This window comes from Pogona vitticeps, chromosome 2, assembly GCF_051106095.1.
Source record: "Pogona vitticeps strain Pit_001003342236 chromosome 2, PviZW2.1, whole genome shotgun sequence".
Taxonomy (NCBI): domain Eukaryota; kingdom Metazoa; phylum Chordata; class Lepidosauria; order Squamata; family Agamidae; genus Pogona; species Pogona vitticeps.
The window spans coordinates 180,565,984-180,582,349 of NC_135784.1; the positions used below are offsets into that span (position 1 = coordinate 180,565,984).

General features: G+C 45.9%; 1 protein-coding gene and 1 long non-coding RNA gene across 2 annotated transcripts in view; one reads left to right on the forward strand and one right to left on the reverse strand.

The window, feature by feature from the left end:
- DNMT1 (DNA methyltransferase 1) overlaps positions 1 to 9,198 on the reverse strand; it is a 47,102-nt gene extending 37,904 nt beyond the window's left edge. The window contains exons 1-5 of the mRNA XM_020812086.3: positions 9,056 to 9,198; positions 5,191 to 5,233; positions 4,929 to 5,036; positions 1,987 to 2,263; positions 757 to 829 (exon numbers count right to left, since the gene is read on the reverse strand). Of these exons, the coding sequence (XP_020667745.3) occupies positions 757 to 829; positions 1,987 to 2,263; positions 4,929 to 5,036; positions 5,191 to 5,233; positions 9,056 to 9,102 (548 nt within the window). The 5' untranslated portion in view covers positions 9,103 to 9,198. The remainder of the gene's footprint in view (positions 1 to 756; positions 830 to 1,986; positions 2,264 to 4,928; positions 5,037 to 5,190; positions 5,234 to 9,055) is intronic.
- Positions 9,199 to 9,441: 243 nt separating this feature from the next.
- LOC140704730 (uncharacterized) overlaps positions 9,442 to 16,366 on the forward strand; it is a 30,067-nt gene continuing 23,142 nt past the window's right edge. Inside the window, exon 1 of the long non-coding RNA XR_013542301.1 lies at positions 9,442 to 9,581. This is a non-coding gene — a long non-coding RNA (uncharacterized LOC140704730). The remainder of the gene's footprint in view (positions 9,582 to 16,366) is intronic.

Sequence of the window (16,366 nt, forward strand, 5' to 3'; positions counted from 1 at the left end):
CAGAGCAAGGGATCTCAAAGAAAGAGGAAGGGTAAGAATAACCATCCATTCCATCTCCCATTCCTTTCTCCGGCAGCTGTTTCCTCTTTATTTATTTTTGTAAAGAGCCTGGGATCACACATTTGCACGCCATGTGCTGTCCGCTCTGACGTTTTGCCACTAAGTGAGGCTTCACAATGTAAGACCACAACAGACCAGTTGTGCTGGTTCTGTAATAATCGGGGTCTGTTTTCACCCATTCCTCAACCAAGCTTGGAAAGGCTGTTGCTACTCCAGCTTCTTATGGCGACTCAGCAGTGGCTCCACTAGGCACAGGAGTGAGAAACCTCCGGTCAGCAACAATTGGGTGGTACCCGGTCCTATGGATGTCCTTTTCCCAAATGGGAAATGACCCTCTCTGGAATGACCCTCTTAGCGGCAGGAGAAATCCCCTTGTGCAAAGAATGTAAGAAGCCATTACAGACGGTCTCCTAGAACCCCCAGGAGAATCCAGGCTGCTGGACACTGGCCACGGCCTTTTTTTGCCCCAAGGCAGCCTGCCTGTTGCGGTTCTTCATCAAAGCCGTGTAACCCCTCTCTGCCTCTCCACACCCACACTGCCTGTCTAGTAGGCTCACTAGTAGCCACCTGCAATTCAAAGAAAGAAAGAACAGCCACTGACAAAGTTGATAAAGAAGAGGCACAGGGGGGGAAAGAAATGAACACACATCTTACAAAAAAGGTGTTCCCGCCCAATTTATGTCCGGTGTTACTCACCCTTTGGAAAACATGGTCAGGATGGTAGGCTGCCTGCCAGAACTACGGGTGATCCTTGAGCTGTTTGGGGTTTCTGCAGATTAATTAAAAACAGGTACACGTACAGTTGTAGTTGCTAGGCATGCAGGGTGGTTGCTGCTTTTAACATCCTTAAAGCAATTTTTGGTCCCAACCCTGCTTGCCACTGCCTTGCTTCAAACAGAGCCACCTTTCACCACCTCCTATACCTCCAGTACCTGACTATGACTGGAGAGAAAGACGCCTGCTTACACACAGCTTGCTACCACGGCCTAGGACAGAAGTGAGCAAAGTGCAGCCCTCTAGACGGGGTTGGCAGCTCCCATCAGCCAGGGATCCCAGGAGCTGCAGTCCAGCCACACCTAGAGGGTTAACACTTTGCTCCTCCCAGTCCGGCCATCTGTGCTCATCTTATCCGCTCCTTAAGGAGGGGATTGGGGGGCCAGCAATAAGAAGCAACAGTAGAGCATTGAGAAAAGGGTAGGGAAAGGGGGCGACTGGCGCAACAATGGAGGCATCCCTGGGACCCCAAACTGTTGTTGGCCGCTGAACGAAAGGAGAAAGCAATTTCTTCTCCCCACCTCTTTCCACCACATCTGTTGCTAGGGGCGGAATGTCTTTTCCTTAACATCCAATTTTCTGTAATTCCTAATCACAGCCATTCACGGGGGGTGAGGGAAGGCTCCAAAGTCCAGCCCAGGCACATCCCCATGTTGGTTGTTTGAAAACCATGCCTCATGAACGTGAAGAAAGCTCCACTGTCTTTCCCTTGGAGCAACTTTTAAGATGCTGTCCACTTACAGCAGTGTGGACAATCCCCCCCCCTTTTTTTCCCTGATGAGGACAGTACCCCCTCAAGGATATTTTGTCTGGGGCTACACTGAAGACTGAAGCCAATGGAAGACAGGGCCAAACCCCACAAAACAGACAAACGCTGTCTTCTCGCCTCTCTGCTTCTGACACCCTCTTTCCTCTCTCTGTCGCTCCCTTCTCCTCCTCTGCTTCCTCTTCCTCCCCCAGCAGTCAGCAACCTGAAACAACGACCTGCTGAGGGCTTTTCAACACAGGCCAAGATCCCTGGAGTGTAGTTCAAGAGTCACGTGAGGGACCAGGGCTGCCGTCTCCTCATTCCCTGTTTAAGGTGTTCGCCTAGAGCCAGATCACTGGAGCCTCCCACATGCTTTCAGTAACAGCCCTCAAACGACTTCTTACTTCTGTTCTCACTGTTGGACTTGCTCCTCCTGCCCCTGCGAGCTTTATGCGCAGACGGCGAGGCCAACGGCGTCGAGCAGGAGGACGAAGCTGCCTCTTCCACCTCCATGGCACTGTCCTCTTCACCCTTGCCGCCTGCGCTCTCTGGCTCCTCTTCACTACCATAGGCACCGTTTTCTGCACAGCCGTTGGCTTTCTGGCCAAGTTCCAGGTTATCTCCATTTTCTAATGCAAGTTCCTTGTGGAGCAGGGCTTTCACTTTGGCCAGGTACCGTTCCTGCAGCAGGATGAAAAGACCAACTGGCTAAGCAGATATGGTATCAGCACATCTACAAATCTGGGGGAGAGGAGGAGGTATCAGACAGATACGACCGGTAAGTCATGGTTGCTGAGAACCCACCTTCTAATTCTACAAAAATCCTCTTTAGCTGCACACTGGGTCTCCCAATAAGCCCAAGGTCCAGGTGACCATGTACACTTGCGTCTCATGGTTTTCGGCTCTCAAATTATGAATATTCATGGCTGTATCGGTTTTTAGTCTCAGGCGAACATTGCCAATAACCATCAAATCCCCTGATTCCATAAAATTCAGCACACTTTGGCTCCGTCATACACCTGCAGTGTGCTTCCCTAACCCTTGCAGAACACAGTGTTAGCCGGTTGCACACAAACATCTATGCGCAACTATGCCATGCCTACGGAACTTATTTGTGTTCCTTTTAACAAGATGATTTCCCTGGATGGGGTGTCAAATCTGCACATTTACATGTCAGTTCACACCAATGATTCGAATTCTACACCAGATTTACATACACAAAAGAGGAATCATGAAAGTCGCCTTGGCTAATTGATCACGTCTCAGTTGTATGTCAGTCCCATGCCTGGTCAAATGCTCAGCTGTGTAGCAATCACAAACCTGAAACCTTGTCAATTAACTGCAGCCAGTTCTGTGATTTCTCCTGCCAATACATCTGTTCAGTATCCTTTGTTATGTACAGAGAGTAAAATAGTCAGAAGTATGTCATTCTGGCAGTAATGACACTTTGTTTTAAAACAGAATACGGTACAACTAAATTATCGTTCCAATCCCAATACAGCTTTTCACAACTGAAGAGAACATTTCTGTAATGATTTTTTAAAGGATGCAAGCACCTTTTTTTTAAAGGGTGTGAGTACTTTTAAGACTAACAGACTTACTTTATCACAAACTCTCATGGGTTTTAATTGACTTCCTAAGATGCACAATACTCAAGTTTAGTGTACATGCATGGAGAGGGAACATGGTTGTCTAGGTGGGATGAAGTGTAAAGTGGTAAACAGCAAAAGATTACTGTATAATGGTTGTTGTGGGTTTTTCGGGCTCTTTGGCCGTGTTCTGAAGGTTGTTCTTCCTAACGTTTCGCCAGTCTCTGCGGCCGGCATCTTCAGAGGACAGGAGTAGCACGCCAAAGAACCCGAAAAACCCACAACAACCATTAGATCCCGGCTGTGAAAGCCTTCGCGAATACATTGATTACTGTATAATTAATGCTTGTCATAACTCTTCAAGTGGTTGTTTAGCATATATATCCTGCAAGTAAAATGATTAAGTAATAGGAAGCCTTTGACTTCCTCACCCTCTTCTAACAGAGTGGGTTAACTCCTGTTGCTTAGCATAATACAGTAAGTAACTAACACTACAGTAGGTCCATTGAATCAGTGGAGATTTAGTGAGCCAACTCCCCCATAGGTTCTTGACATCAAATGGGCCCACCGTAGTTGTGACTTACTATGGTAAAGTACTACTCCTAAAGGCTTGCTACACTTAGCAACAAGATTTTAGCCAGTGGCAGTAAAATAACTAAAGGATACCATCAACATTAGCATAAACGGTTTTTTTAGTTCCATAATAATTTGTTTTTAAAATGCCATTATCCATATAAGAGATGTTTTTGTTTAGGAAAATATTGGATGTACAAATAGTAAACCTCTTCAATGATTTCAATAAGCGATCAGCCTTTCCCCTTGAACATTTAGATCAATCCATCCTGCTGTAAAATTTTGAATGTTTTAATTGGCCTTAAAACAGAAATGATTCATTGGCTTTCTTTGAAGGAGAAATATGGTTTAGCAGCACTTCTTGATGTGTGCCTAGCAGGTAAAGCTGACAGTTTGAATTCCAGGAGTAAAACTAAATGTGATGACAATAATAGGATAAAATACAGGAATACCAAATTATTTCAAATTCCTTAGATTGCTACCACTTTACAGAATGTATATTTCATAATGCTCACTTTGGGACATTCCGGATGGATAGAAAGGGCTGCTTACAAGGAAAAAGCACACAAATCAATTCAGAGTTCTCAGCCCTGAATTACTGCACCTTGCATTCAGAGTAGCTCCATTTCCAGACCTTTAGTTGTATCCACTTTGCCCCTCCTTCTGCCTAAATAGGATGGAGAGTGTGTGATTCTTCTGCAGCTCCTGCATGCCCTCAAAATCTGCTTCAGATGGTAGGAAACCCTCTAGAAGAGATTTTGGAGGGCACGAGAGGCTGCAGGAGACAAGGGGAGGAGAAGAAAAAATCCCATTGTGAAAAGCAAACTGTGCTCAGGTGACACTAAGCTACACCCCAATTCATGCCTTTTTTAAAAAGATCACTGGCACACATCAGTAATCTGTATATGTGATTAAGTCACAGTACAAAATCAGTGGTGTCAAAATTCCCCTTTGCACTGCAATTTAATAAAAAATGCCAGGTGAGCAGCAGAGAGTTGCAATACGTACAAAGCAAGGAAAGAATGAAATTTAAAATCATGACAAACTTGACATTGCATTACTTTTGAACATTTCAAATTTGCACCCAGGTCAAACAGGAAGGCAGTTAGAGTGAATCCCCAGAACGGCATCAGAATAAAACAGAATAGGGGGAATCTGTTCATCTCTAATAATGAACTACCAACCTCAGTAAGCTCCTCTTTGTGTAACTTAGTCTCCAGGTCTTTCAGCTGATTCTGGACGTCTGCTTGTAAGAAGCCATGTATCAGACTCAGCTTTTCCTTAACACATTCCTGCAAAGAGGGGAAGGGGTGGGTGGGACAGGGAAGAGCCAAAGAGATGGTTATTACAGCTGGCAAATCAGCTATTTCTCAGGGAATAGCTACTGAGAAGCACAGACATGATTTTCCTTTAAAGAAAGGTGGAAATGAAAATGAATGAACTTACCCTCTCTCCAAGTCCATCTTCATCCCTCTCCATGTCTTTTAGCCTGTTGAAAACGAACAAATTATAAATAATAAGTGCATGCCGTCAAGCCGATTTCAACTTATGGCGATCTTTTCCAGGGTTTCCTAGGTGGAGAATACACAGAAGTGGTTTACCCTTCCTTTCTTCTGGGGGTCTCCTGAGACTGTGCAGCTTGGGGAAAAGTCTCTTCTGTTCATTTCCTCACATTTCAGAGGAACAGGTGAAATTTCATATAAAAATGAAAAATTTAAAAAAGCATTGAGAGGAAGACTTTCGGGACTTAATCTGGACCCCCACTTCCAAGCATGGGAAATGGAGCAAGAGTACTTAGTAGCCTTGGAAGTGGGCTTCTTCTGCCATGAGTCAGAAGTGGAGCGCCTGCACTGACGACATGGCAGTTTCACTGTTGCCTACAGTAGAAGCGAATAGGCAGGCCAAATGGAAGAAGCCCAACGGAAGAAGGACAGGCTAAAATTCGAATCACCCTCCATTGTCACACTGTTGCTGAATACTGTATACGGTTCACTTACAGTTGGCAATCAGTGTCTCCTTGGAACAAAATCCAGAATTCTGAGAGGGACAATATACACAGTACACCAACTTTGACAAAGAGCCCCAATAAAGACCGGCAGACAAGGTATAAATAAAGCAGTATCTGTGACAGAACCTTTTGTTTTCCTAATTAAGGATGTATGGGTTAAGCTCCTGAACTCATGTAGTCCTCATGTAGTTCTTAAAATATGATTTTCATGAAAGTAACTCATAGAGCCGGTGGCTCTTACTCCACTGAACCCAAAATATCACAATGCTACTAGCTTCCTACTAAATCACTTGTACAACGTATGGAACTATTTTGGCTTCCTTTCATTTACCACCCCTCACACCGGCATTTTAAAATGGCAGCCACCTCCTGAGCCACAGGAATATCACATTGAAAAGTCATGTTTCATGTGCCATCTTGATTAAATAACAAGAAGTCAACTTATCAAGCAATTACCTAAACAAAAGTTTCACTTGAAAGGAGAAGTATCTGGATGAAAGCAGCTGACCAATTTACTCTGTAACAAGTAATGTTAGTCCGAGCGCTTTTCCCCCTCCTGAGGAGGAGGGAGGGGGGCAACACGTGAAACAGTTTGTGCGGTTCTCCGGTGGCAGCTAGGCCACAAGCCATGCCTGTGACGCTCCAGAAGCAGAAGGAAATGAAAGGGAGACAAACATGGAGAGATCCTGATCTCAAACATACTATTAGACTAGATGTGATTCCGCTACCAACTCTTCCTCCCTCTCAGGAAAGACTGGCCCGGACACTGCAAAAACAGGGAAAGACCAGAAAAGGGGCAGATCGGGTTTGGGAAAATCCACAGGCCAGAGTTTGGAGCAACCGCAAACTCTCGAGAGAAAGCTGAGTTCCTCCTAGACTGCCAACTTCAGACAATAGCAGCACAGACGCTCCTGTGCTGCCTCTCCTGTCTGCTTCCTGAGAGCAAACAGATGTACCATGTGGCGCAAGCTTGGGTGGCAAGCCTCAGAACAGTAAGGGCGGGAAAGGCTCAAGTACAGCTGCTTTTGGCATAGAAGTCAAGCTTACAGACAACTTAATGAGAAAGGGTTTTTTTTTTTTAAAAAAGAGTTTACAAAAAAACAACAACAACAGAGAGAGAGAGATAAGGAACATTTTCTGTCTTCCGCTCTCTGCACCATCGTACAAAAGCCACCTCATTTTGAACAATCACACCTTTTCTGGACTCCATTTTGCCCGCTGGCCTGCAGACCACTTGAGAGCTGGAGCATAAAGTTAAGGTGGAACTCTGAACTAAAAAAGCAGGGAACAACTCAGAACAGTGATTACATGAATCCGCGTCTATTTTCCAATCTAGGGGGAAAGATGGAAAGTAATTATTTCTCTATTCTCTTTTGTAACCATCGCGACAAGAGTTTCCTACCTACATGAGAGAAAGCAGGCCAAAACCTCAAAAAGCGTTCAGCTAAGGAATTATAAAAATCCAGCACAGAGAGGAAATTGACGGAAGGAAGGTAGCAATCCTGGCAGGGTCTGTGGTGGTTGTGTGTTGGAGGGGGGGGGAGGGAGAGAAGGGCGGGAGGAATGCTGCCTAATTTTTAAACGAACATCTTTTTGTAGCAGTGCAGAAGTCTCTGGTTCTGCAGATAGCAAGCAAGCAAAAGCACGCAGGACAAAGACAACTTGTGTTGAGCAGGCAGAACGAAAACACACCGTCCTGATTATTTGGAAGGACTGTCAGACTAGGTTGGCCCTGGGAAAGAGGCCCACCAAAATGCCTCCCAAGGAAAGGGACGGGCTCCATTGAAATGCAGCGCGCTTCTGGAGGCGCCAGCAAAGCAGGGAATGAACTAGCCCGCTCTGCAAGCTCGTGGATGCCAATGAACCCAACCCATAATGACCCCCCTCCCTCGTTCTAACGCAGAAGTCAGGGCATGTTAACCATTGCTTCCCTAGCCGCCTGTGGGCGTTAATCTGTGCCCTCAACAGACACAAACAAACCTTCCCGCCAAGCCGCACTTTCAACTGGGTAAGAAATTCATTTTCACTTCCTGTCCCATATGGCAAGCCAGGGGCATTATGAGAGAAAAAAAGCGACCAGAGGAGGAAACAGGAGAGGACAAAGCCCTTGAGATGCAGAAGGCCTGATTTTTGCTCCTCTGTTAACCCTACACAGGACTTGCACACCTTCAGTAAAAACCAGGCTGGATGCCAAAGGACGAAAACAGCTGTATTTCAGTGCCTCTCCTCGGCTCTGCCTTTGGAATGATTTTAGCAGGGAATTCTAGTCATTTCATCTCATCTCTCAATTCGCCTCTATTTTTAATAAAAATTGGTCTGCGTCTGCTGGATGAGAACACCAGAGTGGTATCAGAGAAGCCTAAACTTGACATCTTCTTTATTTTAATGACTCCTGAAAACCCAAAACACCCTTGTTTTGTAGCTTGACAGCCATGGGGGACCACCAGTAAAATAAAATGAAAGAGTAAGAGGGCAGAAAGGGAAAATGAAACAGAATCTCTAAGTCTTCCCCATACCCCATTCGTGAGCATCCTTCTCTCTTCAAGGAAAGAACATTCCCATCTAAATAAACTCCAGGGCCTTTGCAAGAACCCCACCCCATGTGGAGGACTTCACCTCAATTAGGGGCCCATAAGTCCACAATTAAAGAAGCCATGAAGGGCTCCCCCATTCTACAAGGAGGCAAGTACTTCCAAGGAAAGCCTAAGGACACACCATTTTTTTAAAGGACCCCCCCCCCGAGAGGTGACTCAATATCCTTATATACGGGGTGTAAATATGGGGGGGGCAGCACATGTGCCTCCCCCTATTTTAGGACCCACTGCTCCTCCCCATATTTGAGGAACTTTCACTTTGCTAGAAAAGGGGGAGAGGGGCGTTCAAGCATCGGTGGGTGGGCAGGAGTGGAAAGCCTGGGGTTGCCTATTTATTGCATGGAGGCAGATTATCACAGCCAAGCATAAAGAGGGCAAGGAGTGCGATGACACCCCCATGCACGAGACTTTCCGCACAACAGCAAAGGGTGGCCCAGTATTGGGGGTACAAAAAAGGAAAGCCCCCCAATGGAGGAGGAAATCCCCCCCTCTGCAAACAAAATTACACAAGAAAGGCTGCAGAGACCAAGCCCCAGTCATCACAGGAGACGTATGAGTGGGGGGGGGGAGGTCAATGTGCCTCTAGGTTTGAAAGCGGGTGGGGAGGGGGAGATCACTTCTCCTCCCCCTTCCAGAAAGGAAAGGGGGTCGCTCCTTCCCCGCCCTACTTCCCCCCTCCCCTCACTAAGCGGGACCCCCCCGCCCTTACCGCCGGCGTAGCTCCTCCGGGGTCAACGGGGTGGCCCGGGCAGGCATCGGGACCGACAAGACAGCAGGCAGGGAGGCGACGGGAACCGATTTCGCGCGCACCGGGGAGGGAGGGAGGCGGAGGGAGGAGCGAGGGGGAGGAGCGGGCTTCGGGAGAGACCATTCGAGATGAGGGGCGGGGGTGGGCAGGGCGGAATTTACCAAGTCGTCATTGACGGGCTGGGAGAAACCAAAGTGCTACAGGGGAGGGAGAGAGAACACGAACTGAGATGGATGGGCGGGATTAAGCATCGGGGGCGGAGCCACGTTCGCGGGAGGTGCCTTTCGTTTCCATTTTTCCCCCCAAAGAATTGGTGAAACTCCGATGACAGGCAGTTTGGCTGAGGGCGCCCAGCCCGTGGGGATTTGGGTCTCACAAAACTGGGTTGCTGGATCACAGCAAGCTCCACAGAGTTCAGCTTTCTCAGGAGAAACTCCAGTGTACAAGGAGTGAAGGCAAGAGTCCTTTCCTTGATGTATTTGCACAGGTAGATTGCACCGTCTCTGGAGGATCTGTTTAACTCAGAGCATGGAGAAATTACTTTTTTCCTACTTCAACCCCTGGCATCTCTTAACTAGCAAAGTCAGTGGCTGTGCTTGTTGGGGGATTCTGGGTGTTGTAGTTGCAAACTCTTCTTCCTGTCATATCAGATCTGCCTTCCCCCCTGTACCTCTACCCCCACCCCCCCGGAGAACAACAACGAAGTCTAGCCGCACGTTGCAAACTAACATGTCTTATTTGGCTTAACTAATGGATTGCAACCATTTATCAGAGGAATGGAGGATTGCCTTAGTTGGTTTTGGTCTGATTGTTCTTAGCATGCTTTATGTGGAGGTGAGGGATTGTTAATCGATGGAGTCACAGGGAACTGAAATTACAGGATGTGATTGTTGCCTTAATGAGAATTACTAGCATTCATTAACAAAGGGTTGCCCAATGGGAAAAGACACATTCTTGGAACAAGATAAAAAGCCTTTATCCCTCTTCAAGCCTTGGACAGATCGGCTTGGAAATCTTCACCGATTTTCACCAGTTGTTTCATGTTCTGCCTTTGAAGTTCTTTTGTCTTCACACTTTTTCCTGGAAGAAGAGACAGTGGTGGATTGATCTTTGGCTAGAGGGTTTTCTGTAAATTGAGCAGAACATGGACATTTAAATGTTAGAAAAGTAATTTTTTAATGATCACTTGTTGCAGAAAATAACTTATTAACCCGACTCAGTGCCATTTTGAAATGTAGCTTGCTCCTATCTGAATCTGGCAATGCATAACCTAACAGAGCATGGACAGAGTTCCTACTCCTGTTCCTCTGAAGATGCCAGCCATAGAGACTGGCGAAACATCAGGAAGAACAACCTTCAGAACAGGGCCAAAGAGCCACAACAACCATATCCTAAATAACTTAGGCCTGTTGCCAATGACCTTTTTGGGGCAAACTGATTGAGTGGGTGGTGGCGCAGCAACTTCAGTCATACCTGGAGGAGGAGGGATGCCTGGGTCCTTTCCCATGTGAGTTCAGGCTGCGTCAAGGAATTGAGATAGTATGGATCACAGTGCACGACAACCTCTTCAGGGAGTCTGAGAGATGAGACAGGCCCCTCGTGTTGCTCCTTGATCTCTCTCCGGCTTTTGATAGTGTCAACCACGGTATCCACCTGGGCTGACTGGTGGGGATAAGGGTTAGAGGTCTGGCATTAAGCTGGTTCTAGTTGTTCCTTGAGGGTTGGATCCAAAGAGTACAGTTTAGGGAGGAACTGTTGGCCCCATGGACCCTCAAGTATCTTGTGCCCATCAGTGTCCCAGTGCTCTTTAACATCTGTGTAAAGTCACTGGGGAAGGTCATCCAGAGATTTGGAGGGTGTGTCCATCAGTAAACTGATGGATGACACGCAACTCTGTCTCTTCTTTACACTCCCGGAGTGAATGAAGGCTAATAGGCTGAAGCTGAACCTGGACAAGATGGAGATGCTTCTTCTGGAGGCAGACAGACAGGTCAGGGAATTCTCTCCCTAAATTGGATGATATAACCCTCCCTCTTAGGTATCAAGTTTGTAATCTGGGTGTTTTCTTGGCCCTAACCCTATCGTGAGAATCCCGGATTGTGGCTGTGACCAGGTCAACGTTTAATCACTTTAGGCTGATCTCTCAGGTGCATCCTTACCTGGATGGGGAAGCCCTGAAGACCTTGATGCATGTGCTGGTTATTATCAGGGATCAACTACTGCAACGCTCCCTATATGGGGCTTCCCTTGAAACTGACCCAGACCTTCCCACAGGTGCAGAATGTGGTGGCCAGGCTGGTGTTGAATAGGAAGAAGTACAAGCACATTTTCCGGGTTCTGGACAGACCTGTACTGGTTGCCCGTGTTGTACTGTGCAAGCTTCAAGGTTTTGGTTCTTACCTATAAAGCTTTTCAGAGTTTGGAACCTCAGTACCTGTTGGAGCATCTTTCCTTAAAAATGTCCACCCATGCCACCCGTTCCTCTTCTGGGTCACCACAATGAGGGAGCCCAGGAAGTCATCAGCCAGAAATAATGCCTTTGTGGTTGTGGCACCATCCCTTTGAAAGGGGCTCCCAATAGAAAGAGCCATGCCTGGCTCCCCCCCCCCCACTTGCTCCATTTAAAGGGACACTCAAGACAAGGCTGTGTACTGAAGCCTTTGAGAGCATCCTCTCTTAATGTAATATGGCTGACTACTTTCAGATTGCTTTTTGGCCATGGTTTGGTTTTCACTGACTTATTTGATGGTTGTTTTATTGATTGTAGGTTGCGATTGTTTTTCACTACATTTATGGTTTGTTTTACTTTATGTTTATTCTGCTCTGGAAGTAAACCACCCACAGTAGTGCTTATCACTAATTAGTGCAGTATACAAGTTTAATAAATAAATGAATAATATTATTCACTTTTATTTTTATAAAACTTGTTAAAGTTGTCTGTTGTATACTAAAGTTGTCTACTTACTTGTTACCCGTTAGTCTTAATTACTTTTTAGTTGCTTTTTAAAATCTAAGAAATCAAGAAAATGGACCAAAATCTGAAAAAAAATCCCCTCAATGTATCCCAAAGAACCTTGTCCCCCAAAAAGTAATGAGAAAGAGTGATGAATGTATGTTACCTATTGTAGCAGAATGCAATTGGCAATGTTAACCTGTTATGTTACATCTTAAAGGACTGTGGTTGTCCCTCTCATTACCAGTCTTGGTTTGATTGATTGATTAAGATATTTCTATGCTGCCTTTCTCCCCAAAGGGGACCCAAGATGGCTCATGTCATTAAAAATACTATATTCAAAAGCATAGTAAAAACTATAAAACAGTAAGTATACAAATATTTCAAAAGAATTATACAAATATTATATTAAAAATGGCAAATTGAATCAATATTAAAGCACATTTAAAAGAACAGAGCACAACAATCCGCAGTTGAGCGTCCTTTCGGCTTTGGCCCAACCATTTCATTAGCTCTGGAGCTACTTGTACTTGTCCTCCACTCTTCCTCAGTAGCATGTTGGATGCCTTCTGACCTGAGGGTCCCATCTTCCAGCGTCATATATTTTAGCCTTTTGTTTCTGATCATGGGGTTTTCTTGGCAAAGATACTGGAATGGCTTCCAGTTCCTACTCCAAGTGGATCGCGTTTAGTCAGAACTCTCCACTATGACCTGTCCGTCTTGGGTGTCCCTGCATGGCATAGCCCATACCTTTTCTGAATTACTCAAGCCCCTTCGCCACAACAAGGCAGCAATCCGTGAAGGGGAAGGCCATTGCTAGCACACTAAATATCATTGTGCAAATGTTCTCCTTGCCAATGTGACCCCTTGAAGATCCAGTAACTACAGTATATAGGATCAAAGAGCATTCCCAAGCTATGGACTTAATCTTTTGGGGGAGTGAACCCTTTCCCATGTTAGGTTTCTTAGCAGCTCCATCTTCTAATCCCAACTTGATCAACCTTTTGATCTAGAGTATTATTAAATTAAGGCAGTTTTAACTGCATCCTTGGCACTCAGGTGATAAGGAGCAACAGACCTGAGCATCACCATCATATTGACCTGTGCGGGCACATTGGTCCTGCTTCCTCTGTCACTGACCTTTCCACATTTAGCAGCACATTTGGAAATCCTGATACATCAGAGTCAAATTCTATTTTAAGGGAAATACTTTATTTCTTGCTGTCACAGTGTTTTGCCTCCAGATGTCCAGTTCCTTCAAAGTGCAATAAGACTTGCAAATGAAGTGCATGTTTACCTCCCAATGACCAGTCAAAAACAAACGCTACTAATCTATGACATGTGGAGGTGGGGAAGCTCCTGCAAGGACAAACAGATGTCTTTATAATTCTTCCAAGTCTCAGTCTTCTTCTGAATGTTTGGATGCAGACTTCATTTGGGTTGATGATTGAAACAAGGTATAGAAAACCTTTAACAAATTCAATATCTTTACTGTCAACATTGAAGTTATGTAAGTTATGTAAGTTATGTAAGTCATCCTCCAGTCCAGCCTCCAGGCTAAACTGGAGGAATCCCAAGACAGAATTAAGATTGCTGGAAGAAATATCAACAACCTCCGATGTGCAGATGATACCACTCTGATGGCAGAAAGCGAGGAGGAACTAAAGAACCTTGTAATGAGGGTGAAAGAGGAGAGTGCAAAAAACAGTCTGAAACTCAACATCAAAAAAACTAAGATCATGGCCACTGGTCCCATCACCTCCTGGGAAATAGAAGGGGAAGATATGGAGGCAGTGACAGATTTTATTTTCCTGGGCTCCATGATCACTGCAGATGGAGACAGCAGCCATGAAATGAAAAGATGCCTGCTTCTTGGGAGGAAAGTGATGACAAATCTTGACAGCATCTTAAAAAGCAGAGACATTACCTTGCCAACAAAAGTCCGAATAGTCAAAGCTATGGGTTTTCCTGTTGTGATGTATGGAAGTGAGAGCTGGACCATAAAGAAAGCAGACCGCCGAAGAATTGATGCCTTTGAATTGTGGTGCTGGAGGAGACTCTTGAGAATCCCCTGGACTGCCAGGAGAACAAACCTATCAATTCTAAAGGAAATCAACCTGAGTGCTCACTGGAAGGACAGATCCTGAAGCTGAGGCTCCAGTACTTTGGCCATCTCATGAGAAGAAAAGAGTCCTTGGAAAAAAACTTGATGTTAGGAAGGTGTGATGGCAAGAGGAGAAGGGGACGACCGAGGATGAGATGGTTGGACAGTGTCTGCGAAGCAACCAACATGAATTTGACACAACTCCGGGATGCAGTGGAAGATAGGAGGGCCTGGCGTGCTCTGGTCCATGGGGTCACGAAGAGTCGGACATGACTAAACGACTAAACACACACACAAAGGGCCTGTGAGTTAGAAGAAGAAAAAAATAGATGTTTTTCACAGTTTGAGTTTGGGAAAAGGAACAGAGACAAAGATGGGAGTTGCTGCATCCAGTAAGTCAGGACTGGGCAACCAGAAGCCCTCGATCTGTGTGAAACCCTCAACCTAATTTCATGTGGCCCTTGGAATAATTTCAAGCCATTGATTCAAACAACTAGCAACAGAGACCTCTAACCCTCTTCCGTCAACCTGATGAGCTAAGAGAAAGAGAGAAGGAAGGCAGGCAAGTGTGGTCAGAGAGTAGCGAGCCATGGGGGGGGGGCAGGGAGTGAAAGAAATGAAGAGAGAAATGAGCTGGCAGAAGAAAGAAGAATTTGGCCCTGCCAATTTCTGGCTTCAGCCCTACCTACTGTTGGTATGTGGCCTCTAACAAACTGACCCCCCCCCCAAGAGCACTGTGATCCTCAAGGGGTGGGTGGGAATGGTGATTATGTCTGTCTGGAGCTTTGATGTGGGAGCAGATAACTTTTTCTGGTCATTGTAATGTTTATGGTCTGCTGCCCGCTAGGCTTAACTTGTTTGTAAACAAAGTAAATGTTGTTACGTGCCATCAGGTTGCTTCCAACTTATGGTGACCCTATGAACGAGAGATCTCCAGAATGTCTTGTCCTCAACTGCCCTGCTCAGCTCTTGTAAATCAAAGCCTGTGGTTCCTTTAAGGAATCCATCCATTTCCTATTTGGTCTTCTTCTTTCCTTATTACCTTCAGCCTTTCCCGCATTATTGTCTTTTCCAGAGACTCCCGCCTTCTCATGATGTGCCCAAAGTAGGACAGCCTCGGTTTCATCATTTTTGCCTCCAGAGACAGTTCAGGCTTGATTTGATCAAGGACCCTGTGAGGGTTCTTCCTTTAAGATGGGGTTGATCCACACCTTGTGTCAGTGGCAGATCAGACATAGGAGACTCTCGTTCTGCTCTCAAACACCCAACGTTTATTTCAGGAACATGTAGGATACTGTTTTAACATTCAACAACTTGGCAGAACACAACGGAGTGATAAACAGGTTTTTCTCTTGAACCAGGAAGGAGTTCTTGAAGGTGGGGTCTCCAAGTTCTCCCACGCCCTCAGGCTCCATGTCCACCAACATTGGCCCTGGTGATAACAGCAACAAAGGCCATTGTTCGCCTGGGGTGGGTGGGTGGGTGTGTCTCCGGCTATCATGGCTCCATCTCCCGGGTGTGAAACTTCCCAGGTTCTGGGTATGCAGATCTTGCTGCCCCCGGGTGTATTCATCCGTCTCACCTTCTCTCTGCCTTAGCCCTCTCTTCCTGAATCTTTCTTCCCCACTCTTGCATCTCCTTTTCCCACCAACACAGTGGCTTCTGAGGAACTTTCTCCCTCCTCTTCCTGTCAGCCTCTTCCCATCGGATCCTTAATTTCTCCCATTTGTGGGACCACGGGTTCTTGACCCAAATCCATTCCCACCCACCGAGGGGGAAGGATCTTCCTCTCTTTCTTTCCCACTGCTGCTCCGGCTTCTGCCTCCTTCTCTCTCTCTCTCTCTCTCCTTTACATACCCCTCTCTCCTTTTCTCCCTGCTCTTTTCTCTCCACCAATCCCCGTCTCTCCTTTTCCTTCTCAGATCTGCCCCAAGGCTCACAGACCCACTGGTTTGTCTTCCTAGCGCTTGAACATATGGGCAAAGCTCTCTTCCAGCACCATATTTCAAATGAATCCATTTTTTCCTGTTACAGTAGTTTAAAAAAAAAAACTGTCTAGTTTTCACACCCAAACAAGTGAATACAAGAGTGTGGTTGAATTTCATCTTCGTCTTCAGTGACAAATGATGATATTTTTTAATTCTTTCATTGCTGCCCTTCTGAGTCGGTCTTCTTCTGATATTTTGCAACCTGCATGCTACTTTTAGTAGGTTTG